Source organism: Hemiscyllium ocellatum, chromosome 19 (assembly GCF_020745735.1).
Source record: "Hemiscyllium ocellatum isolate sHemOce1 chromosome 19, sHemOce1.pat.X.cur, whole genome shotgun sequence".
NCBI classification, from domain to species: domain Eukaryota; kingdom Metazoa; phylum Chordata; class Chondrichthyes; order Orectolobiformes; family Hemiscylliidae; genus Hemiscyllium; species Hemiscyllium ocellatum.
Genome location: NC_083419.1, coordinates 6,555,259 through 6,581,946, shown reverse-complemented (window position 1 = coordinate 6,581,946; position 26,688 = coordinate 6,555,259). Strand labels below are relative to the sequence as shown.

The 26,688-nt window shown below is 38.7% G+C and overlaps 1 protein-coding gene across 1 annotated transcript in view; it reads right to left on the bottom strand.

Annotated features, from left to right (window-relative positions):
* The window catches only part of arid2 (AT-rich interactive domain 2), a 142,837-nt gene that overhangs the window by 115,120 nt on the left and 1,029 nt on the right, over positions 1-26,688 (bottom strand). The window contains exon 3 of the mRNA XM_060839629.1: positions 26,102-26,199. Within this exon, the coding sequence (XP_060695612.1) occupies positions 26,102-26,199 (98 nt within the window). The remainder of the gene's footprint in view (positions 1-26,101; positions 26,200-26,688) is intronic.

Sequence of the window (26,688 nt, the reverse complement as noted above, 5' to 3'; positions counted from 1 at the left end):
ACCTTCTCTCCAATGAAAACAGCCTCAGTTCCCTCAGCTTTCCTCATAAGACCTCCCTTCCATACCAGGCAACATGCTAGTAAATCTCCTCTGAATCCTTTCCAAAGCTTCTACATCCTGCCTGTAGTGTGGTGACCAGAACTGCACACAATACTCCAGGTGCGGCTTTACCAGTGCCTTGTACAGCTGAAGCATGATCTAGTGGCTCCGAAACTCAATCCCCCCTACCAATAAACGCCAACATACCGTATGCCTTTTTAACAACCCTCAGGGATTTATGTACCCGGACACAGATCTCTGTTCATCTGCACTGCCAAGAATTTTACCATGAGTTCTGTACTCTGCATTCCTGCTATTTCTTCCAAAGTAAACTACCTCACACTTTTCCATATTAAACTCCATTTCCCACTTCTCAGCTCAGCTCTGCATCTATATCTATATCTATATCTTATCTATATCCCTCTGTAACCCACAACATCCTTGGGCACTATCTACAACTCTGCTATCTTGGTGTCATATGCAAATTTACTAACCCATCCTTTTACGCTCACATCCAGATCATTTATATAAATGACAACGAGCAATGGCCCCAAGAACAGATCCTTGCAGAACACCACTGGTAACTGAGCTCCTGGATGAACATTTCCCATCAACCACCAACCTCTGTCATCTTTCAGCTCGCCAATTTCTGATACAAACTGCTAATCATCTTCAATCCTGAAACTCCACATTTTATGCAATAGCCTACTGTGGGGAACCTTATCAAGATGCCTTACTGGTCAATATACACCACAACTGTCTTACCTTCATCCACCTGTTTTGTCATCTTCTCGAAGAACTCAATAAAGGTTAATGAGGCACAACCTACCTTTCACAAAACTGTGTTGACTATCCCAAATCAAATTATTCCTCTCTAGATAAATCCCATCTCTTATAACCTTTTCTCTCTGGCCTATAATTACCAGGGTTGTCCTAACCTCCCTTCTTTAAAAAAAAAGGGATAATTTGCTATCCTCCAGTCTTCTGGCACTACTCCTGTCAACAATGACGGCTTCGATTTTTAAGTCAAAGGTTCTGCAATCTCCTCCCTGGCATCCCAAAGAATCAGAGGGTAAATTCCAACCGGCCCAGGGGTGTCATCTATTTTCAGGTCTTCCAAAATTACTAAAACTACATCTTTGTCAACCTCAATCCCATCTGGATCTCAGTATTCTCACTAACATTGCCCCTTTTCATCGGAATACTGACAAAAGGCTTTCATTAAGCGCTTCCCTTATGTCCTCAGAGTCCACACACAACTTTGCACTACTATATCTTTGATCGGCCCTAACCTTATCCTAGTCATTCTTTTATTCCTGATATATTTATGCAAGGCCTTAGGGTTTTCCTCGCTCCTACCTGCCAACAACTTCTTATGCCCCATCTTGGCTCTTCTTAGCCCTGTCTTTAGATCTTTTCTGGCTAACCTATAACACAAGCCCTCTTTCTGAGCCTGCACACCTCATTCTCACATAAACCTTCTTTTTCCTCTTGACAAGAGTTTCAACCTCTTCAGTAAACTATGGCTCCTTCTCTCGACAACTACCTCCCTGATAGGTGTACAGATTTCAAGGACCCACAATATCTGTGCCTTGAATGAGCTCCACATTTTATCTGGGTCCATTCCCTGCAGTTTCCTTCCCCATCCCAAATCTTGTCTAATTGCATAATAATTGCCTTTTCCCCAGTTATACCTCTTTCCCTGTGATATATGCCCATCGCTATTGTAAACGTAACCGAATTATGGTCACTATCACTGAAGAGCTCACCGACCTCAAAATCTAACACCTGGCCGGATTCATTCTCCAGTACCAAATCCAATATAGCATCACCCCTTGTTGGCCTGTCTACATACTGTGTCAGAAAACCCTCCTACACACATTGAACAAAAAACTGACCCATTTAAAACTACTTAAATATAGTATTCCAAATCAATATTGTGAAGTTAAAGTCCCCCATAACAACTACCCTGCTACTCTCATTCCTATTAAGAATCATCTTTGCTATCCTTTCCGCTGCAGCCCTGGAACCATTCGGAGGCCTATAGAAAATATCCAACAGGGTGACCTCTCCTTTCCTGTTTCTAACCTCAGCCCAAACTACCTCAGTGGATGAGCCCTCAAACGTTCTCAGCTGCTGTAATATTACCCTTGATTAACAATGCCACACCCCCCCCCCCCCTTTTTACCATAATCTATGTTCTTGCTGAAACACCTAAATCCCAGAATCTGCAACAACCATTCCTGTCCCTCCTCTACCCATGTCTATGAAATGGCCACAACATCAAAATCCCAGGTACCAACCCATGCTGCAAGTTCACCCACCTTATTCCAGATGCTCCTGGCACTAAAGTACACACATATCAAGCCAACATCCTGGTTGCTGTTGCCCTCTCCAATCTTGTAAACCTATCACAGAGCTCACTATCCTCAACCTCCTGTACACTGGAATTAGAATTCAGGTTCTCACACTCCTGCTGCCCTACCCAACCGAACTGGGATGGCAAATTTCCCCACCTCAGGATATTGGTATCCCTCTGGTTCAGGTGAAGACCATCTTGTTCGTAGAGATCCCACCTTCCCCAGAAAGAGCGCCAATTATCCAAGAATTCAAAACCATCCCTCCTGCCACATGTTCAGATCCGCTCTCTCCCTATTCCTCGCTTCACCAGCATGTGACAGGGGGAACCAGTCAGAGACAACAACTCTCGTTTGCTCTCACTCCAAGCTTCCAACCTAGCTCCCTAACTTTCTGCCTTAGATCCCCACCTTTCTTCCTCCCCATGTCATTGGTGCCGACATGGACCATGACTTGGAGCTGCTCCTTCTCCAGGATCCCGAAAGCATGATCAGAGGCCCCATTAGCACCTGGGAGGCAACAAACCAATCGTGAGTCTCTCTCGTTCCAATAAAACCTCCTATCTGTCCCCCTAACCATGGAGTCTCCAATGACTAAAGCTCTGCTCCTCTTCCCCCTTCCCCCCGCCGAGCAGCAGGGACAGACTCTGCACCTGAGACCTATGCCCCATTGCTTACCCCAGTAGGCCATACCCCCCAACAGTATCCAAAACAGTATACTTGTTGTTATGGGGAACCATAGTCCCAATTCCCCCCTCAGTCGAAGCAAAATGCTCAGAGACAGTATAATTTTACCACCATCTTTATTACGGGCCCTGGAGGGAGACAGAATGATCGTCCATGTGCTCAGGTACATGAGATCTCTGTCTTCTCTGGAATAGCAGTTTCTTAATGGATTATATAGTAATTTTACAAGGATAAGCATCCAGATAAGGCAACATGCATATTGAGCATCAGCAGTAAAGATTAAGCCATCTGCTGTTCCATAATGAATGTTCTTAACCTTAACTTGCTTCACATAATGAATACTCTTCACCTTGTTAACTAACTTTACATACTGAATGCTTCCAATATTGTTAAATAGCTGAACGTAATGACTGTTTTTCCACCTTGTTAATCCATTACCTTTGCCTCTAGCACCCCATTGGTAACTAAGTTCTTATTTCTCATCTTTCACAAAACTCGTATACCTCTTCTTTCACAAAACTCAGAAGTTAACTCTTTCCCTGCCTGCTAATACCCTATACACATTCTCATTCCTCCTTTTATCATTTCATGATAGCCAATGGCATTACCAGCTTTCATGAAACTCTGACAGCCAGTATTTAAGCAAGTTATTGATGCACAACATGCAGTGATTATAACAAAAATTACTAGTCCGTTACAGTAAATAGAATTTGAAGAATCCTTTCATGTGAGGGAAAAAAAATTCACAAGTTCTTAATTTAACAGTCCTTAGTGACCACTCCATTCCCTCCGAAGTAGAATGAAAATGAGCCAAAGTTTCCTTCAGTAAAGTCCAACCTGAAAACAAAATTCAGCCTGTCCTTGTGCATCACTCCAGAGAAATCTAAAGTCTTGGATAATGGCAGTTAAACACTTAACAAAACTGAGACTGCCATCCTTCTGGAGATGCTTCAGATGGAGGATACCAACCCATCGGAGCGTGCAGTGCAGCAGCTACAGCTGCAGGCTAGATAAACACAACATTCTTTGCTGCTTCTGCTCCCACTTTGCTGTTAAATGTAACAAAGCCAACTGGCTGTTTGATGTTAGCTTGATCAGTGAACCTTCATTTCCCTTAAATGATTAAAAGACAAGGTAAAGCTCATGTGGTTTAGTGTCCATAGGAAGGCCACTGACAAAAAGCATACCGACCTCCTCTTCACTATTGTTAGTTTCTTCACTTTTCATGCTCGTGACTGAAGAGCTGATTGAATCAGTTGATCAGGTTGTGGAGAGGTGGGCGGTGGTCTGAAGGCATGCTTTACCTGTGAATGGAGAAACTCTAGAGATGATGTTAGCTTCTGAAAGTATCTCTGCATTTCTTCCCTCACTCCTTCCTTGCCAAGGTGGTTATCAGTATGAAGACAATCACACAGTTAACTACACTAAATTGTGTCTACCCATTTCAACATTCTTAGGCATCTTGAAGCCTGTTACTCTGTTCACTATTAATGACATTATCAAGTTTTATACAATCTATAAGCTTCTAAATTGTGCTACCTATACAATTCAGTCAATTATAAACAACAATCAATGGTTCTAAAATCAAACCCTTGGGGGACCTATTTCAGGATATTCAAAAATTATTTTTCTTTAGCAAATTAATACTTGGCTAATGTCAAAGCTTTTCGGAAAAGTATTTCCAAAATCTAGAACAGCAAGAAAACAACAAAATGTTTCCTGTGCTTTAGCAATTGAAGAGGCAGTTTCAGTTCAGATTTAAGTCTCAAACAATAATGGGAAACAAATGCCGAATATTTTAAAATAGGTTCTCCAAATGAAACTTCCCAAATAAAACACTAAGAATTACAGTGGCAACTTTGGCAGAGATCAACATTGTTTGTATTTACAATATGAAGGGGGACAATGAAGTCTTAACAATAATGAACATTACCGAAACAGCTCAGCGTCAAGTTCAAATATTCTCTAAAATCTTAAAACGCACTCTTCTTTTTGTGAACACTCTACATTAAAAACACAGCAAAGATATTTTAATACAATACTCTCATCTGACTAAAGCATGACCACTGACCTGTTTTTTTTTTAAAAACAGGCATTGTTGGATTTGGAACAACTCGGGGCTTAAGGTTCTCACTCAATTTGTTTTGAGGACATAATGTTGTACAATTTCAATGTACTACTACACAGTCCACAAAACACATTGAATTGAGATCCAGATTCAAATAAGGCAAAACAGTTACTTAAAAGGATTTTCTGAACCAGGATTTTAACAAACCAACATTCTTAAACATCAAATACTCTCAGCATGGCACAATTTACATTGAAACTTTTTTTCAACCCAAGTATTGATACAACCTTAACTTCAACCCTTTTCCGTTTTTTTTGTATCCTCTCACTGAAATTACACTTGTAAAAAGAGAAAGCCCTCTCAGCGGACCACATGGCACCACAATCCAAGCCACTCTCTTCCCCCAGAGTGTCAAATTTCACCACCAGGGTACTTGAACCCCTTTCTCACTTTACTCCTCAAGGGGGCTCAAGCCTCAGCACAGCATGGAGGACTGGAACCTCAAATCAACCCACCCAATAGACTCAAACCTCAAATCACACCCACTCCAAGGGGCCACCACAGGAGATCCCTGAATTGCCTGTCAGTTCCCTTTTCTACCCCCGACGGTAACCCATCTACCTTCATGTGGCTGTGGAGTAACATCTCCCTGTAACTCCTCTCAATAACACCCTCCGCCTCCCGAATGGTCTAAAGTTCATCCAGCTCCAGTTCCCTAAGATAGTTCTCGAGGAGGTGGAGTTGGGTGCACTTACCACAAATCGAGTCTTCTCCCCTTGCATGTGCCTAAATAAAATCTTTGTTTCTTTAACTCTCAAACTCCAGAGTGAACATTTTCACAATACTGCCTCTAAACTATTTAGCTTTTTTTTAAGATTAGATTCCCTACAGTATGGAAACAGGCCCTTCAGCCCAGCAAGTCCACACCGACCCCCCGAAGCGTAACCCACCAGGACAATCTCACCAAGCCACAGAAAAAGTGTGTTTTGGGCATCTTTAAGCGTTTTATGTATAGAACTGTCCATCAGCTATTTACTGCTTAGGTCAGTCAGTTACCTTTGAACACTGCAGCCTTGAGAGAGGGGGAATTCCAGGAATTTGATCTGGCAAGACTGAAAGAGCAGATTGCTCTGTGCTGCACGGTTTTAAGTTTTTTGAGCATTGTTGGAGCTATTCCATCACGATTCTTGTTTTTAACTTGCAGATAGGAGGACAGGTTTTGGGGAGTCAGTCTGTGAGTTGCTTGCTGCAGGATTGCCAGCCCCTGACCTGCTTTTGTAACCAGGATGGGTCCGGGTGGGATGCTCTTCGGAAGGTTGATGGGACTGGTTGGGCCAAATGGCCTGCTTCCACTCTGTGGGGATTCTACATATGGCTAATCCATTTCAGTTTCTGGTCAATGGTAAACGCTAGGATGTTAATACTGCAGGATTCAGTGATGGCAATGCAATTAAAATGTCATGGGTAGATTATTAAATCTTCTTTTTTGAGGGATGATCATTGTCTAGCACTTGTGGTGAGAATGTTACTTGTCACTTGTCAAACCTAGATCATCCAGATCTTGCTGCATTTCGGCACATCATCTGATATAGTATAAGACACTGCCTTGAGGAAGTCCTGCTGTGATGCCCTGGAGTTGAGATAACTGACCGCCAACAGCCAGGCATGATTCCAACCTGTGTGGAGTTCCCTCCTCCTCCTCCTCTTCCTACCCCTGATTCTCATTGTCTCCAGATTTGCTCATGTTTCCTGATGCCAAATTTGGTCAAATGTGGCTTTGATGTCAGGGACAGTCCCTTCCACCTCATCTCTGAAATTCAGCTCTTCTGTCATTTTTGAATCAAAGCTATAATCAAGTCAGGAATCAACTAGCTCTGGTGAAATCTGAAATTATGCATCAAGTGACCAGATATTGTTAAGCAAGTGATGCTTCATAGCACTGTTTATGACCCCTGCCATCACTTCATGGATGTTTGAGAGTGGACACATTGGGTGATAATCAGCCAGGTTGAATCTGTCCTACGTGTGTATGCAGGACACACCTGTGCAATTTTCCACACCATTTGGTAGATGCCAGTGTTATCACTGTACTGGAACATCTTGACTTAATGTGACAAGCTCTGAAGTTCAAATCTTTAGTTCTACAATGGAATGTCATCAGGGCCCATAGCCTTTCCAGTATCTTATGCTTTCAGCCATTTCTTGACCTAAAATGGAATGAAATGAATTGACTAATTGAAGACAGGCATGTCATGCCTGCACATCTGGAGAACAAGGACAAAGCAGAGATGGGTTATCCACTTGACATTTCTGGCTAAGACTTGTTAATGGTTCAGCATTATCTTTTGCAATAATGTGCTGGAATCCTTCATTATTGAGAATGGGAATATTTGAGAAGCCCCCTCCTCCAATGAGTTGCTCAACTGTCCACCACTATTCATGACAGAAAAGTTTACATCTGATCCATGGTTGTGGAACGGTTTTGTTCTATCACTCAATGTTAGACTGTAGGTGCTCAAATAACCTTGATTGTTGTTTCATCAGATTGACATCTCATTTTTGGGTAAATTTGACACTGTTCCTGGCATTTCCTCCTACACATTTTGTTGACTCAGGGTTGTTTCCTGATGTGATAGGGATAGCAGAGCAGGGGATATGCTGGGCTAAGCGGATGCAAATTACCTGTAATGCAAAGACTAGAATAAACAGCCCTTCCAACCATCAAACCAAAAATCTGGGTCTGCTACGTAGATGACACCTTTGTCATCACAAAACAAAACAAGATAGAAGAGACAGTTAACATCATCAACAACACCCTCACAGGCATAAAGTTCACCAAGGAGGAAGAAACCGACAACAAACTCACATTCCTGGACGTCACAGTCAAAAGAAAGGACAACGGACAACTACAAACCTGCGTATACAGAAAATTGACAAACACTGACCAGATACTTAACTACACCAGCACCCATCCCAACACACGCAAACAAAGCTGTATCAGAACACTAGTCCAACAAGCCATCACACACTTCAGCACAGACAAACTTCAGAAAATAGAGGAGAACCACCTATACAACGTATTCAAGAAGAACGGATACTCAAAAAAATGCAGTCCGCAGATTCCTCAAGAACAAACCACGACATGCAGACCAAACACAGCCAGAAACCCTAACCACCTTACCATACATCAAAGAAGTTTCAGAAATGACAGAAGACTACTAAGACCCCTCTGAATCCTAGTAGCACACAAACCCACCAACACTCTCAAACAAAAACTAACAAACGTAAAAAACCCAGTACAACCCATGGACAAAACCAACGTCATCTACAAAATTCCATGCAAGGACTGCCACAAACATACGTAGGACAAACAGGAAGAAAGTTAGCCACCAGGATACATGAACACCAGCTAGTCACAAAAAGACACGACTTTCCCTCCCTCGTAGCCCTACACGGATTAAAAAAAAACGTCATTTCGACTGGGACAACACATCTATCCTGGGACAGGCTAAGCAAAGACATGCCAGAGGATTCCTAGAGGCCTGGCACTCCAACCACAACGCCATAAACAAACACATAGATCTAGATGCCATCTATCAACCCCTCAGAAAACAAACAGAAAATAACATCACCACAAACCCCATGAACCCCATCCAGGAGAAAGATATAAATAGAAAGCAGGAGACAACAGCTTCGCTTCACTTGGAGGTCGCCACTGATGATGTTACCTAGCCAGGTAATGAAACGTCTGGATATCAAACCTACAGCTCAGCGAGCAAACCTACACCCTAGACTATATGGTAGTCACTCTTACCGATACTATTATGTACAATGCACATGCTGCAGGTAGATAGGTGAGGAAGAGATTGAATATGCATTTCCTTTCTTGCTGGTTCACCACATGACGCAGACCTAGTCCTCAAGAGCCCAATCAACAGTCAGCAGTGGTACACCGACCTACTCTTGGTGGTGAACATTGAAGTCCCCAGAGTTTATTCCCTTATCACTCTTTGTGCTTCATCCAAGTAGTTGTCAATATGGAGCAGCACTGATTCGTCACCTGAGGTTTGGAGATGTGTGGTAATTAGAAGCAGGTTTCCTTGCCCATATGTAATCTGATGTCATGAGAACTTCATGAGGTCATAAATTTATAGCACTTTTTGAGGATGATGCACAGTAATGCAAGACTCTGCAGTTAAGCACCAGTCACAGATAGGTGTAGTAGAATAGAATTCAAGTCTTTGCCAGTTATTTGTAAAATAATCTATATAAATAAATCAAATCCATGTCTCACATTTTAATTAAATCTTTTAATTGAAAGGTGATCAAGAAAGAAATAATTTGCCAAACAGTAATCAAACATATATAAACAGACAGCAAGCACATTTTTCCTGAGTCTACTTAAAGTTTCTTTTTCAGAAAACAATTAAATTTTCAAAAGATTCTCAAGTAGAACACCAAACTCTATAGTAGACTGATTTTGGTACTGAGCAAGCAACTTAAAAAGGTGAAGCATTCAAATCTCACAATGGCAATTAGTGAAGAAACATTTATTAAATTTAGAAACTGCGAAGTAACCACACACCACCAAGTTAAAAAAAAAATTCAATGGGTGCATCAAAGTCCTAGAGAAAAAGTAAACCATCATTTCGAGTTGGTTAGGCCACTTGTACACGTGATACTAACACAAGTTAAATCAGATGTCAGAGTGATATTTGGCTTTATATTTCAGTTTTTTTTCCTATTTCTTTGCTGTGGTGGGCACTGAACATACTCACAAGAGACTGACAATGTACTTTTATCAAAAGAATATAAATGTTTATTATTAACAAATCAAAAAAATATATATCAGAAATAAAGATTCAACCCTTTTATATTCAACAACCTTATATTAAAATCTTCATCAATGATCATGCAGTCGTCTTCACTCAAGTTCCTTGTTCAGTTTCCATAGCTGTAATATTTTTAATGGCAACTTTTTCAATTTTGCTATTTTCTTTAGTTAATAGGTCATCCTAAGAGCTTTAAACAGATAATACAGTTCACTTATTAATTAATATGAACTCCTTAAACTCAAGTCTTTTGCAGTCTTCTACTTTTAGAACTTTCTATTAAATAACTCCAGTTGCATTGCCCATTCCTAAGTATTTAGGATTCTGCCACCTCTGCTGTTAGAAACTTTTTCTCTGAATGAACACTACCTGACTTCTTCTGGATTGTATATTGTCAGTCTCTTGTGAATATGTTCAGTGCCCACCACACTTGACTTGGTGTTCTATTCAACCTTTTGTTAGAAGGCATTTAACAATTCACCTCAAAAATTTATAAAGACTTAATTTAAATGGATGCAAACAAAACATACCTCCAAACATCATACTACCACTGAAAGAACACATCTAAAATTAAACTGAAAAACTATGTTCTTTCATTCTTAACACCCAAGTTTGATTTGTGAGATACACACAAATCAAACTTGTTGCATGTTAAGAATTAAAATACATATCATTCCTGTATTTTAAATCCAAACCCAAGCCATAATATTATGAACTTTCATCACATTACTTTCTTAGCTAATTCAAAGGTGGACAGTAAATGCAGATTTACAACCATCACCTATATCTGGCACTCTAATTAAAACCCGCAAGTATTATTGTTAATTTGCAGATATTTTTATACTGTATTGCCCATTTCAAGATAATGGCATTCTACTGTCCAATCAATACTACTCCCCTTAGTTAGATTTGCAGCTAGTACCTTGTCAAATGCAAATAATTCAGAAGCAGTTAGAACAGTGCAGGCTGACAGTTTACATTTGCAATTACAGCCAATGGCAAGAGACTACTTCTTTGCCATTGGTAATTATAGAAGCTTAAAAAAAAGTGCCTTTCAAAATCAATTTGCTGTGATGTGCGGATCAACTAGGTGAGCAGTACAAAACCCCTCAGTACAGTGAAAGAGAGAGAAAAATAAACGTGTCGAAGGGTACAGACAAAACTTATTAGAGCATGCTGAACAAGTTTGCTCTACAAGCTCAGATGATTTTAAATTTTAAGATTGCAATCAACAGCCATTTTACAACCACTAGCTGCATTTAAAAACATTTTATTCTAGGAACGAGCCATTTTCTTTTGGGGCTTATAAGCTGTCAGCAAGACGACATATGGAAAGAATACCTGAAATCTCTCAGTTATGACCCATTCTACCTCCCAGAAACACGTAACAAATGCAGTTGGAGATGTTGTTCTATGATGGGGCTCATAAGCCATACTGGTACCCATGAACCTATGACCAGTGACACAAATTTCCCAGGTGGACAATCGTATTCATTAGCAAATAATTGCTGACAATGACAATGAGCATCTACAAGATGGGCTGGCCTAATTTCTTCCCATGAATTAAACTATATCAAATGATAACTGAAATTAGTACAGCACTGCCCCACTTAATCCAGAGGCATATCATGATATCTGTAAAAAAAAACTGATTACACAGCTTACCCCAAAGCCTGCACCATTATTTAAGTATACCTTAACTACATTGCTGTTAAGGGTGAAGGACATTCCAGATTTTAAAAGTTAACATTGATTTTACAAAGTACAAGTGAACAGAATACTTTGAATTATATACCAATATACACACTTGCATTTTCAACAGATTCTGTAAGATTGAGTTCTCAATGACTAGGGAGATAGTCTGAAAACAAGAGTTGAACTGAAGCCAAAGAAGCGAAAGAATTTGGGTACATACAAATCACAGAAAGAAGTTACACAGCTTTAAGTCCATTAAAAACATGTTTCCAGCAACAGTTTTATTTCTAGAGAGAACTAAAAAAAAGTGAGAAAAACCAATCTACATAACAATAATGCCAGAAGTGAGAGGATATACTTATAGAATAAAGAAACAACAGATTTATGAGATTTAAAGCTTTAAAAGAGAAGCTTTAAAGGTAGGTTTGTAAGGAGAAAATCCATTTATGGTGGAGATCTAAATTACATTTTATAAAAACAAGTTACAGCGTGTTCTCAATTAAAATTGTGGTTGCATTACTGGAAATCACAACTTTATGTAGCACTGTGTTAAGTGAAACATAAATTATTATGGGAGATTAATATTAAAAATTTAGTTCAGTTCTACAGGAGTCTCATCAGAACAAAAAATGTTAAACATACCTTCCAAATTGAAATATTTTACATTATTAAAGGAAATAACTTGTAAAGTAACTTCTTATTTTTAAAACAAATTGCAAGTTACAATACAAGAAACACACTGTATCCCACTTACTGTTCCCCTTTCTCAAATGCTTGCCCTGAGCCAAGATTTAGGAAAAGATCAGCAAGGCAGGAGCAGCTTTGAAAATCACCTTTTAAAACAAAGATGACTCGAAGTCTGAACACTTCTGAACCATCATTTCATTTGAATGACATCAAAGTTCCAACTTCAGATCGAATCTGGATTTGAACAGGAACTCGTCCCAGAGAGAAGTAATGGCAACTCAGAGGTTATGAAGCAGGGAAGCACAGGAAACAATATTAAAATCAATCTTGTGTCAAGATTAGGAGGTCCATTTATGTCTCACATTTGAAGCAAATAAACATTAAATTAGGCAAGTTTAAGTAAGGACTTATTGGATTCGTTAATCAATCAAATTGGGGAATTAGGCGAAACTCACTTATCTGGAGTGAAACAAGCTAACAAAAGGAAGCACGACTACTTTAGATGCATTTAGCATTCAGTTTAAATGCATCCAATCAACTACCTCAGCCACCTACCTCCCTTCCAGTCATAAACCTTCTCCAAGACGCCCAGGTCGTCCTAGCTTTAAACTTCACAGAATCAAAGAAGACTTGTACACAGAAGGTAGTTTGGCCAATCATGTGCCAATCCCTTGCTTTTCCCCAAACCCTTGCACATTACTTTTATGCAAATAATCATTCAATGCCCTCTTGAATGCCTCAACTGAATCGGTCTTCACCATACTGTGAGGAAATGCATTCCAAATCCTAACTTTTTGCTGAGTGAAAAAGCTTTTTCTCACATCACTCTTAATTCTTTAGTACATCACTTTAAATCTGTGTCTTGTCCTTTGAACAAGAGAATTTCAAGATTTTGAAAACCTCAAACAGATCTCCTCTCAACCCACTTTATCTCCAGGGATAATAGTTCCAACTTCTTTAATCTATCATCAGTGAAAATATTCATTCCTGGAATCATTTTCATAAATCATTTCTACACTCTCTCATGCATTCACACCCTTCCGATAGGATGGCATCCAGAAATGAACACAAAATTCCAGCTGAAGTTTCACAAGTGTCTTGATACAAGTTCAGCATCACCTCTTTGCTCTTTTACTCTGTCCCTATCAATAAAGCTAAAGTTACTATGCTTTATTTGCTGTTCTCTCCATCTGTCCTGCCACCTATCACGATCTATGCATATAGCCAGTACCTTCTGCTCCTGCCCTTTTAGAATTGTATCACCTATTTTAAAATGCCTTTCACTGTTGTTCGCACTAAAATATATCACTTCACACTTCTCTGCAAAGACCTTCATTTGTCACCTATCCACCCATTCCAGTAACTTGTCTATGTCTTCTTTGAGTTCTGTACTGTCCTCCTCAGTTTATTACACGTCAATTTCACATCTGCAAACTTTGAGGATGTCCCCTGCCCAACAAGATTTAGATCATTAACATAGATCAGGAAAAGCCACAGTCCCAATAGCAACTTGAAGGGCAACATTTTCACAGAGTGGTGCATGTTTGGAATGAGCCACCTGAAATGGTGGAGGTGTGCACAATTACAGTATTTAAAAGGCATCTGGATGGGTATAGGAATACAAAAGGGCTTAAAAAAGGGAAATGGACCAAATGCTGGCTGATGGAACTAGATCAGTTTGGAATGTCTGGTCAGTGTGGACGAGTTGGAGCAAAGGGTCTATTTCCATGATGCGTGATTCCAGGCAGTTGTGGGAGTTGGTGGGTCATTCCTGGATTACACCTCCCCCCACCCAGCCTCATGCAAAAATGGTATTCCTTATTCCCAATTCTTCCACCTCCATCGCATCTGCCCCCAGGAGGACCAGTTCTGCCACAGAACACATCAGATGGCCTCCTCCTTCAGAAACTGAAATTTCCACTCCCACGTGGTTGATGATGCCCTCTAGCGCATCTCATCCACTTCCTGCACCTCCACCCTCAAACCCCATCCCTCCAACCTCAAGGACAGAAATGCCTGGTCCTCACCTTCCACCTCACCAACCTCCATATACATCGCATCATCCTCCGCTATATCCACCACTTACAAACGGACCCCACCACCAGAGATATATTTCCCTTCTCGTACAGATCGTCCCCTCCTCGACTACCTCGTCAGGTCCACAACTTCCTGTCACTGTAGGAATTGCAACACCTGTGTCTACACCTCCCCCTTTCACATCCATCCAAAGCCCCAAAGGAGCCTTCCACATGTCGTTTACTGTATCGGTTGCTTCTGATGCAGTCTCTTCTACATTGGGGAGACAGGACGCCTCCTCACAGAGCGCTTCCAAGAACATCTCCAGGACACTGGCACCAACCAACCCCATTGCCCCATGGCAGAAAACTTCAACTCCCTTTCCCACTCTGCAGAGGACATGCAGATCCTGGGCCTCCTCCATTGCCACTCCCTTACCATCCGCCACTGAGAGGAAGAACACCTCATCACCCTTCAACCCCGGGGCATCAATGTGAACTTCACCAGTTTCCTCATTTCCCCTCCCCCCCACCTTATCCCAGTTCCAACCTTCCAGCCTAGCACCACCCTCATGACCTGTCCATCTTCCTTCCCACCTATCTGTTCCACTCATCCCTCCTATCACCTTTATCCCCACCTCCATGCACCTGTTGCACTCTCAACTACCTTCTCCCCAGCCCGACTAGAGGCCCCTAGCCTCATTCCTGATGAAAGGCTTATGCCCAAAACATTAAATTTCCTGCTTCTCGGATGTCACCTAACCTGCTGTGCTTTTCCAGCACCACACTCTCAACTCTAAGTCTCCAGCATCTGCAGTCCTCACTTTCACCTATTTTAAGAAAGTAGCCCAGACTTTAACTTTGTTTGTTGTTTTAAGCAGGTGTACGGTGGATATTCCAGGAGAGATGCAGCTGGTCAAACCACTTCATTTCAAACAAAACAGAATTTATTTACAAGATTACCAAACAAAACACAAGTACAGAATACCAAATAACTTAACCGATCCAAAAATCCAACTGATTACCCAAACATAATGATGCTGTTCCCAATACTTGCAACAATCCCTATAAAATACCCTTTGGCACAAAGGTAAAATCAAATGCTGGGTCTTACCAGGAGAGAAGTTAGACAGAGCATGGAACGCCTTCTTCCATGTCACTGTTTCTTGGATCACCAGCCTCAAAACTCTACCTGACTGCTTGCAAAGAATAACCCAATTGGCAAAATCAAATCAAACCAGATGAAGGCTGAGCAGGGAGAACTGACCACTCCCCTTTCATTGTACAAGATTTTTTCTAAAAAAAGACTTGAAAGTCTTTTGTGCGAGGCAGTATCTGTTAGCTATAATAAAACCAGGCCTAAAAGCCATCCATTTTTCAGAATTGCTGTTTTTACAAACTCTCCAAAAAAAACACACCAATGACAATATAACCTTGTTAAATGCTCGGCATCGTCACACTATTCTGTTTTCTTCCACAATTAATTTTGAATCGAAGTTATATCCTTCTGTAATCTCTCTCATAGATGGTCTCAAAGTTGTGAGATTTTTACTATGCCATTAATCATTTATACACCATTTTCATGGTTGTCTCTCCTGGGGTTCTGTCCATTTCTCCTTAAAATCTTTCCTCAAAGATCCAACTTTCAAAATATCATTCCCATAACTATGTCCCAATTCCAACTTTTCTCTCCTCTCCAAAGATCTTGAACATATTGTCACAGACCAATTGTGGGCCCATCATTTTGCTAGCTTAAAATTTAAATCCCTCCAATCCAGCTTTCATCCCTTCTGCAATGCTGAAACAATTTTTTTCATATGTCACAAATAATATGCTTTCTGTAAATTCATTCATGCTACAAAGAATTTGTTAACCGGCCCCATTTATTACCCATCTCTAGTTGCCCTTGAGTAGGTGATGGTGAGCTGCCTTCTTGATCCACCAATTATTGTAGATTCGCCCACAATATTGTTAAGGAGGGAGACTAGGAGTTTGACTGAAGGAACAACAATATGCTTCTACGTCAGAATAATGAGTGGCTTAATGGAGAATTTGCAGGTGCTAACGGTAATACAGCATCTGCTACCCAGTCCTTCTAGATGGAAATGGTCATGGGTTTGGAAGGTGCTTTCTAGGGAATCTTAGTGAATTTCTGCAATACATCTTACACACTTTACATCAATGGTAAAGGTGAGCAAAATGTCTGGAGGTGGTGCCAGATTAAGCAGGGTGTTTGGTCCTGGATAACGTCAAAAGTTTCTTGAGTGTTGTTGGAGCCGTACCTATCCAGTCAAATGGAGAGTATTCTATCATATTCCTGACTTGTACCTTGGACAGGCTGGGATAAAGGCAAGTTAGTCAGTACAAGATTTTTAATCGCTAACCTGCTCTTCTAATGACAGTATTTCTTTGACTTGTCCAGTTTCCAGATAATAGTAATCGAGTATGTCAACAGTGGGAAATTCAATGATAATAGTGACATTGTGACTGTTATTCCTTTTATTGTATAATGTCACATTGTGACTATGACAGAGGCAAAAGATTCCTCAACCTTCTTGATTGGTCTGCAGCCTATGACAAAGCTTTAGATGCATATCATCATCATCCAACTAGGTGGGATTGCATTTCCTAGTTCCATTCTTATCCAGCTTACCAAAAAAAGCAGAAAATTGCCAATGGCCATTCTTCCAATTCCTACTCCGTTACCTTTGGTTTCTGCAAAAGATCTATTTGTAGCTGCTTTCCCCAGATGCTGCACCTTCAACAAACTTGGATAATTTAATTCACATACAGGTGATCACAATCTCAATACCAACTTTCTTTTCCTTTGACGTTGCTAGGTTTTCAAAGTGCTTATCTGGCATCAAGTACAGGAGACCAGAAAAATGAATAGTTTTCTGCATGAATTTTAAAAAAGGTGTAGTATATTCTGTTTTCCCAATTGTAGTATTTTGTTTATGGGTTGCAAATAGTCAGAAAACAAAACATTAAAAAAAAGGGAGGCAACATAAAATCAGAAGCTTATATTCTTTAATCACAAATTTTCATTAGCACCAACATTCCAGAAAAAAAACTTGTCTTTCCAATTGCTTGTTTGAAATGTTCTTTTAAAATTGTATCATTCCAAAATTTCATAATACATCTCAAGTAAAATAAAGTGGAGATGCAAACATGTCTGATATACCAAAGTAAAACATTTTCTTCTGTTCCATATTACGATTTCCCAAATTCAGAAATATTTTGCAGCAATTTACAAACTTTTTATCATCAGTTCTGCTTGCAAAGCAAATACAATAGATCTTGTTCATCTTGCTCAAATACAATTTAATAAACGAATTGGAACCACAGTTAAATACTTTAAATGAACTGTACAGGACAGCTCTCATTTGTACTTGAGTGATAACCATTAAGCACCCATAAACCAAGGCTAAGTAATTTAAGAATGCTTAATCCTTTTGAATTAAACTCTTGTAGTTGGAAACTAAATCTTTTAAGTTTATCAATGTATAGATGTGCAACAGAACACATGCTAAGTACAAAAACTAGAGAATGCCAAAAATGGAGAAATATCTTACTAAGCACACAAGGCCATTCTGCAAGAGCTTCAAAATGTGTGTCATGGAGAGATATATTTGAGTACTCCTGAAAGAAGGCATGTTGTTGCAGCTTTTCGTCATGCACTCAAGACGATTTGCAAGAATACCAATTCAAGGGATATAAACATCACTTGAACAGAATGAAAAAAAAAGATGACTGGTTGGCAAATAAATTCAAGTTGTTGTCACCAACGTATCCTCTGAGCTCCACGCGTGTCGACCAGTATGTCAATAAATGATTTTCACTTCCAGAAGTCGTTTTGAGAAGCTACTGCCATACAGACATCAAGGTACATGTAGCAGCAAAAACTATTACAGGAAATGTGATTGCTGTGGGGACAGCATTCATGGTGGCTGTTTGGTTAGCTCAGAGGCTGGGTGGCTGGCCTGCGATGCAGAGTGATGTCAGACTCTGCTTTTCAACTGCTCTCCTTGCCTTAGGCATGGTTAAATGACTAATTGTCTCTCAAATGAAACAGCAGCCCTATGATCAGGTAAGACTATGACAATTTTACCATTAGATGAAATTGTAATGCTGATCAGCCACAATCAAATTGATTGAATTGATCAAATAGACTCAAGTGTCTGAATGGCCTGCTGTTCCTAATATTCCCGAAATGTACAAAATGAACAAATTTCCTAAAGTAAAGCTTGTAATCTAACACAGTGGCTTTCATTGCTCAGTCCTTTGAGTACAGGAGTTGGGAAGTCATGCTGAGGTTGTACAGGACATTAGTGAGAGCTCTTCTGGAATACTGTGTCCAGTTCCAATTGCCCAGTTATAGGAAGAATATCAACAACCTGGACAGGATTCAGAACAGATTTACCAGGATGTTGCCAGGTATGAAAGATTTGAGTTATGAAGAAAGGCTGGATAGGCTGGGACTTTTTCCACTGGTGTGTATGAGATTGAGAAGCGATCTGATAGAAGTTTATCAAATAAATGAGGGATATAGAGTTAATAGTAGTTGTCTGTTTCCGTAACAGGGGATTTCAAGACTAAAGAAAACTCACATTTTTAAAGTGCGAGGAGAAAGATTTAAAAAAAGACAGCGACCATAAACAAATATTTTACGCAGAGAGTGGTTCACATGTGGAATAAACCTCCTGGGAAAGTGGTGGATGCAGGTAAAATTACAATGTTTAAAAGATATTTGGATTAATACATGAATAGGAAGACTTGAGGGATGTAGGCCAGAAGCAGACAGATGGGACTAGTTTAATTCAGGATTATGTTCGGCAGGGACTGGATGTTTCTGGACTACATGACTGTGTAAAATTATATATAGTATGAATCTGAAGAGCGAAAATGCTGCAGCATTCACTCAATATTTTCACAATCCATAACTGGCCAATCTGCTTCCCACCCTTCAGTTTATTTTATTATTTTTCTTAACTTTTAACAGGAACCTACAACAGCCTTTAATTCAAACATTTCTCAAAGGCTATTTTAAATTTACATACACACATTTCTGTTGTGATAGCCAATGACATGATCACCACCTCTGTGACAAGTTACTAGATTAGCCTCAAAAAAAGGTGATATGAATTAATCCACCTACGTTACCAATGTCAACTTGAATTTATGCATCACAAACAATCAGAATATTTTTCTTGGTCTTTCTGAAACAGCTACCATAGGCTAACTTTTTGTAGAGGACCAGAGATGGACATGTTGAGTCTGCACTAAGTAACATGCCAGTTTGTTAGCATGATTCCATCTCCACCTCAAAACCTGGGCTGCAAATTTTTTCAATACCGGACAATCTCTAATCAAATCCCAAAGTCAAGTGTACACGGTCACCTTAATTGGAAGGAGCAACATACTACTGCATATTACAGAACCTCAATCAGGTGCAGAAGAAACAGCAGATATGTAGAAAATTACTAATACAACGAGACAGCATTAAGAAACAATTTCAAATATTCAATTTAATGATTTTTAAAATCCAAATGTCCAAATTACAGAAGGCAATGAAATCTGCAAATGCTTGCAGGAGAACTTATTTAGCAAATCCAACAAGAGAAGGGACAACTCTAGATTACATTCTAGGGAATGAAGATCGAAAGAGCATCACCATGGAATATTTTAGTGCAAGTGATCATACATCAACTAGATTTAGATTTAACATAGTTATGGAGAAAGATAGAACAAAGAGTAAAAGTTCTGAATTGAAGCTCAATTTTACTCAGGTGAAATGAGATTTGACTGAAGTGGACTGAAAACAACTTGAAAATAATCAGTGTCAAATGTACGGAGTTATTTTCCAGGAGAAAAACAGTATGAGCTCTTAACAAATACATTCCCACTAAAAATAAGAGAAGCTTCTAAATTTCAATCCCTGGACATCAATGAAGGCACAAATTTAAAAAGAGAGAAGGGACATGGAAAATATTGGAATAAACCAAGAAGGATCACTAGACTCAAAACAAACTCTATTGCTCTCTCCACAGATACTGCCAGATTACTACAATCAGTTCAGGTCTTCCTGGTATAGGAAAGAAGTTGTGAAACTTGAAAAGGTTCAGAAATGATTTACAAGGATGTTGCGAGATTTGAGCCAGAGAGAGAGGCTGAAAGGCTAGTACTATTTCCCCTAGAGCATTGGAGAAGAGGAGAAGACAATATTGAGGCTTATAAAATCATGAGGGGCATGGATAGGGTAAATAGACATGGTCTTTTTCCCCCAGAGCAGGGGAGTCCAAAAATATAGGGGATAAGTTTAAGGTTAGAGGGGACAGATTTAAAAAGGGACCTAAAGGACAACGTTTTCCATGCAGAGTGGTGTGTGTATGGAATGAATTGCCAGACGAAGTAGTTGAGGCTCATACAATTACAACATTTAAAAGTCAGCTGAATGGGTATATGAATGGGTAGAGTTAAGGGATATGGGCCAAATGCTGACAAATGAACTACATTAATTTAGAATATCTGGTCAGCATGGGCAAGTTGGACTGTAGGACCTGATTCCATACTGTACATCTATGATTCCTTGAAGGGAAGCATCTGCTAAACATCCAAAATGTCAAGCCCCTTCAATAAGATCACTTCTCAATCTTCCAAAAAAGACAAGAGTGTAGTTTCCAACTTTTCAATCTTCCTAAGATGACTGTTCACCTCAATTTGGTCTCCCAGGGATGGAGAGATGGAAACAGTGCTTTCCATCCATTCTATTAATTGAAATCAATGCATTTGCTTTACCTTTCAAGTGATCAGCAGAAAGATTAGACAGAAATTGAGGACAAATGTTTTCACCTAATGGAGAGTGATGTTCTGAAACTCTGCCTGAAAGGTCAATAAAGTTAGATGTCATCATCACATTTTAAACTACTGGGACAGGCGTGTGAAATAATGTAATTTTCAGGACTACAGATCAATAGCTGGAAAATGATATTAGGAGAAACAACTTTCCTTTTAGTCAACACACACATATCTGTAATTTTCGACGTTACTATCTATTTCATTCTCACCTTAAATGTGGAAAAAAAATAAACAAACAAACAAAATCAGTTGTCAACAAGGCCTCACAGTTAACCTGGAAGAGCAACTTCCATGAATTAACTAATTTTGTCGCTTCTTCCCAAATGCTGAAGAACATTGTGTCATCTGAACAAACTGCTATGAACCTTGTCAAAATGAAGTGATCACAAACATTAAGATCACAATTAAGGCTGTTATTGGTGAGGATCCAACTCCACCAGGCTGTCAGCAGGTTGAATTTATGGGAGCACAAGTAGTAGTGGTCCAAATCAATTAACAACGCATACTAATCAGTTTGAAATAAGTGACACAGGTTTTTAAAAATTAAAAGTCCTTCCTATCAATATCATTCCACAAATTGAATATCCGTCCAGTAAAGAATCTTGCTAAATTGAAGGATAACCTGTTCCGTTGTACAGAACAGATATATCATATTACATTGCTTATCTTACCTATTCCCCTTGTACAAAATTAATAACAAATATAAATTTGCTTCCATGTATGCAATAATCATGTTTTTTTTAAATTTCAAAGTTTTCTTTATATTCATGCAACAATCTGCAGCTTTTCATGTATGTAGTTGAAATATTATAAGTATATTGAGTATTTGCAATAAATCGACATGGACATTGCAGGGTTTTGGGTTATTTAAAATGTACAGATATATTTAATTTGTTCTTTGCCACATTTGTCTCTCTTTATCTAAGTATACCCCTTTTGAATGTTCCCCTGCTCCAACATAAAGTGGAATGATTTATTTACTTCCCCTACAAACATTGTACACCGACCATGATCCAAAAGGGACAAGCTGTTTTTCTTTTTGCTGTATACTCGCACTCAATTGCTCCCCCAACTGATTAGCATTTAAAGAATACAGGTTGTCAAGCGATAGCTACCAATTTTCAGTTCACCATGTGCATTTCTGAAGTTGCCTCTTATTCGCCATGGGATGTGCGCATCATTGAAAAGTTAAATATTTGTCACGCATTCCTAATTTCCCTCAACATGGTATTGGACAGGTGAAGTCCATCTAGTGCGGTTACACAAAAGGTCAAATGCTGTTCAATAAAGTGAATGGTCTTTGTGTACACTACAGCTTTGGATCAATCATAACTGAAATCACCATGTCGTCATAGTCATAGAGTCATATATAAAACCAAAATATTAAACCTATGCTATATATTGCCACACATGATTGTAGATACTAGTAATTTTACAGAATTCAAAAGATATCAAATCAATTAGTAAAATATAATTTGATCTTCCTTACAAAAATCACAGGAACTCAATTTGCTACATGAGGCATTTCATCATGACTGATACTACATGGCAAGAAATCCCAAAAGTTAAAAATGTTGCAGTTCACTTGCAATATTGTTTTTTACCCAAAGACTACATCTCAAATTTGGGCTACTTAATTCACACTCAATTTATTTTCTAAACAGCATACAATGGATCAATGGAAATTGATCAGCTTGATCAATGGAAATATTTTTCAACAAGATCAGTTAAAAAATCAAAAACCATAATATGGTATATCTTTACACAAGTACTGAAAAAATGTACTCCACATTAGAGATTAAAATATGACTCATGGGACAAAATGAATGAATGAGAGTTTCACATTATAACAACATGAAAAAATATACTGTAACATTTTTCTTGGATTATTTTAATCTTGCAAAATGTATACAGTTTATAAATTTAAAAAGAAAAGTCCTCAGACTGTTATGTATTTGGTAACAATCATATACTGAATGCAAGTCAATTGACTACATTGATCTGCAAACCTCCCACCTTTAAACACTTTTGCAATGCTTAATTCAAGTTCTCAAATATAAAATATTTGTTTGCTGCACATATCCAAAAATAAGTAGTGTTGATTCAAAGTGACTTTCCAAGTGTAGCAAGAAGCCCCACTATTAAAATTTCATCCACAGGATATATGAGCATTTTGGAAATTAGTTATCTACGATATATTGTGCAGATTAGGATCAACATCTGTCTGGAGCAAAAGGTTGAAGAGCTGTTTGTGTACAAAGGCTGCATTAATGCAACATATCCATTGTGCAACAAAATTAGTTACAAAGTCTACAATGAATATGTCATTTGTCAACTTTCTAGGTGCTGTATTTACAAAAGATAGAGGCAGGATTTGAAATATTTTTGTAACATTCTGGCATTAGAAGTATTATCAGTTCCATCAAAATGTTGTGAAGATCACAATTATCAGAAATACAAATAGCTGCTATAACAAAACAGTTTAAGTCAAGCACAAACTATGCAAATCAGGTGTTCTGAGGAAACAACAACCCAATACTGTATTTTTCCATCAAAAATACTTATCAGAAACCGGCTTAAAGCTTTAACATCCCTTCATGCTGATACACATAATGCTGCATTCAAAAGGATGGAAAACATGCTAAGTCAAATTCTAACTTCAGTCTAATAGTCTTACATTATAGCTTTTAATGTTACAAAGTGGGATATGTGACATCCTCCCTGCAAGTTTCAAGATCTATTACATAAATAAAATTTTGGAAAAATTCCCTCATTTTAAAATCAGGAGTTAAACATAGGTACATTATTTTGATTTTCTTAAACATGTTAACCACAACTCATATCAGGCAAAAAGCCACCCTTAAACAAGATAATCCCTATGGCTTACTAAAAGAAATCTAGACAACACAAGGTTGTTTATAAGATTGTTCAATACTGTAAAAAGGGGTTGTCTCAGAAATTAAATATGGTGATTTAATACTGTACCACAACATTCCAGTCATCCTTAATTGTGACAAGCACACATTATTTTTATTGTTAATCACTGCTCCTTGCACTCCCTGAAAATCTACAGCATTCTGATTTTTTTAATTGGCCTTTTCCATCAATTTTAAGGCAAGCCCTTCATCCAGCTGCAAGTAAAAGGTTGGCAACGCCACAAAAAGTGAGATTTTTATTTACGCCTTGCAAATTGGTATTTAGTTTTATGGTATTCCAGCAAAGATGTTTTGTTTTAAAATTGAAGTTTGAATAATATTTATCAATATACAGTAAACTATTTAGTCTTTCAGATCCTCACAAAATGCCTGTCATGAATATCAACTACACTTATAAGTTAACTTACAAGTGAAGCATATGAAATGTATACAATATAACTGTCCTTGTTTATGATTTTTAACAGCATGAAAACTTTGTCCTTTTCAAATGTTACCAATTTTGACATTCTGTAATGGAAAAATAACCACCTACTACATCTTCAATCTGGACTTAGAGCAAGCCAAATCTTAACCTATAACCGGTTTAGTGTCCTACAAATGTAACTGGACTTGAACAGGAATACATAGCACTCCATAGATACTCTCAAATCCATTTTGAATACTCTCTGCTGCATTACTTAAACATGACCAAATTATATTTACGTACTGTCATACCAAGTTACTCGAAAGTTGCCAGATAAATTAAGTTGAAACAAGCTTAATTTTTTGATTTTAAACCAACGCAACTTTTCTAGAGTACAATATATCATAGAAACAAATGGAAGCAACTGTTATCAAACATTAACTCAAAAGTTTTACATATTGTGCAAGTTAATCACGACAAAAACTTCTACACAGCCTGTTCAAAACTCTGAAATGCCAATTTTATTTTGAACCAGTAAATTTGTATGACACTATTGACTGGAAATAATATCAGCTGCCCAGTGTACAAAGCAGGCTACTTCAGAATCCAAGTGCTCCCAAAGCACAATACTTTCATGCATGCTTAAACCAAACTTCCCTCCCTTCCACTCCACCCCCCCCCCCCCAACTTCATTCTTAGCCACAAACTGCCATCAATTCTAATGCCCAAGAAAAAATTGCCCCAAAGATATTGGCCATACAATTGTCAGTGATCAGTGAATCTGCTGTTAAATTATTTCATTTCCATCACATTTAAAACAGACAACATTAACCATCCTCACAAAAGGGGAAATAAAAATACTGGGACAAAGCAAGACTGAATACCACTACACATTTTCAACCATTTTACAAAATATACCCCTTCTACACCAAATTGGTTTTACTATTTTGAAGGAGATATAAAGCAGGATTTCCAAATAAACAAAAGTAAACAGTCATTATTGACATAGTATGTAAAAATATTTCCAAAGATTATTTTGATGAAATGTTTGAAAAGAATTGAAGTTTAGTGCCCTGATATCACACAGGCACTTGGAAAAGTTCAGTTCTGGCAACAAAATTGACTAACCGAAAACACCTGCTTTGTTTCATGTATACTAACTACTTCCTTCCAGGTAGCTTCTGTACTGCTGTAAATGCTGTGGAACACCTCAACTGTAAACTACTGTTAAAGTGGGTCACACCTGTACAGTCTTTTGATCTGCAAGTTTAATGCATTTTAGATCAACTTGCCATACTACTTCAAAACCCCCAAAACAAAACCACAGTTTAAGCATCAATTTCAAAAGCCTAAAAAGCATTATTTTGTTTCTATAAACGTAATATAAATCTAATTTTCAAGAGCAAAATAAGAAGGAACGTTTGCAATTATATTACTCTTTCACTAAATGAAACCCCTTGTCCCAATTTCGAATAGATATAGCAAGAATTGTATTGAACTGAACATAAACATTATAAACGTTACCGTAAGTAATATTGTTTTAAGGCAAACGCTGCGTTAGGGCAACCTTTCGGAAAGTTTAACTCCTCCGTTATCTGTGACCATTTGTTCTTGTCAGTTACCTGCAGCAAAGAAAATCCTGATTAATATGCAGACACATTATCAGATACCAGAATATGCCATCTGTTCCTTCGACGGGTTTTAACAACACGACCTGAGCCGCAATTTTGCTTTAGAAAAAAAGTCAGCAGCAAAAAGAGAGAAAAACTTTGTAGTACTTTCCTGGTTCAAACGGCAAGAAAAAGGGGGTCGAAAATGTTCATATTTTCACCGTCTTAGTAATCCTATGGGCCTATGTGAGGCCTACGATTTTCCCCCTGAACCACGAAGCCTGATGCAGAGAAGTCCGTCCCCTCCGATGCGACGAGCGAAAAGAGGCGAACGAGTGGTGCGAGCCTGTCTCCTGAAGAGCATTTCCTACCCCAGGCACACTCACGATTATCGATGTTAAGCATGCCCGCTAATTTTGACTTGGCTGAAGTGTGCGCAGTGGAGCAGCAGCAGCAGCAGCAAGGCCAGAGACAGACAACTGCCATTTACAGCTCACTGCC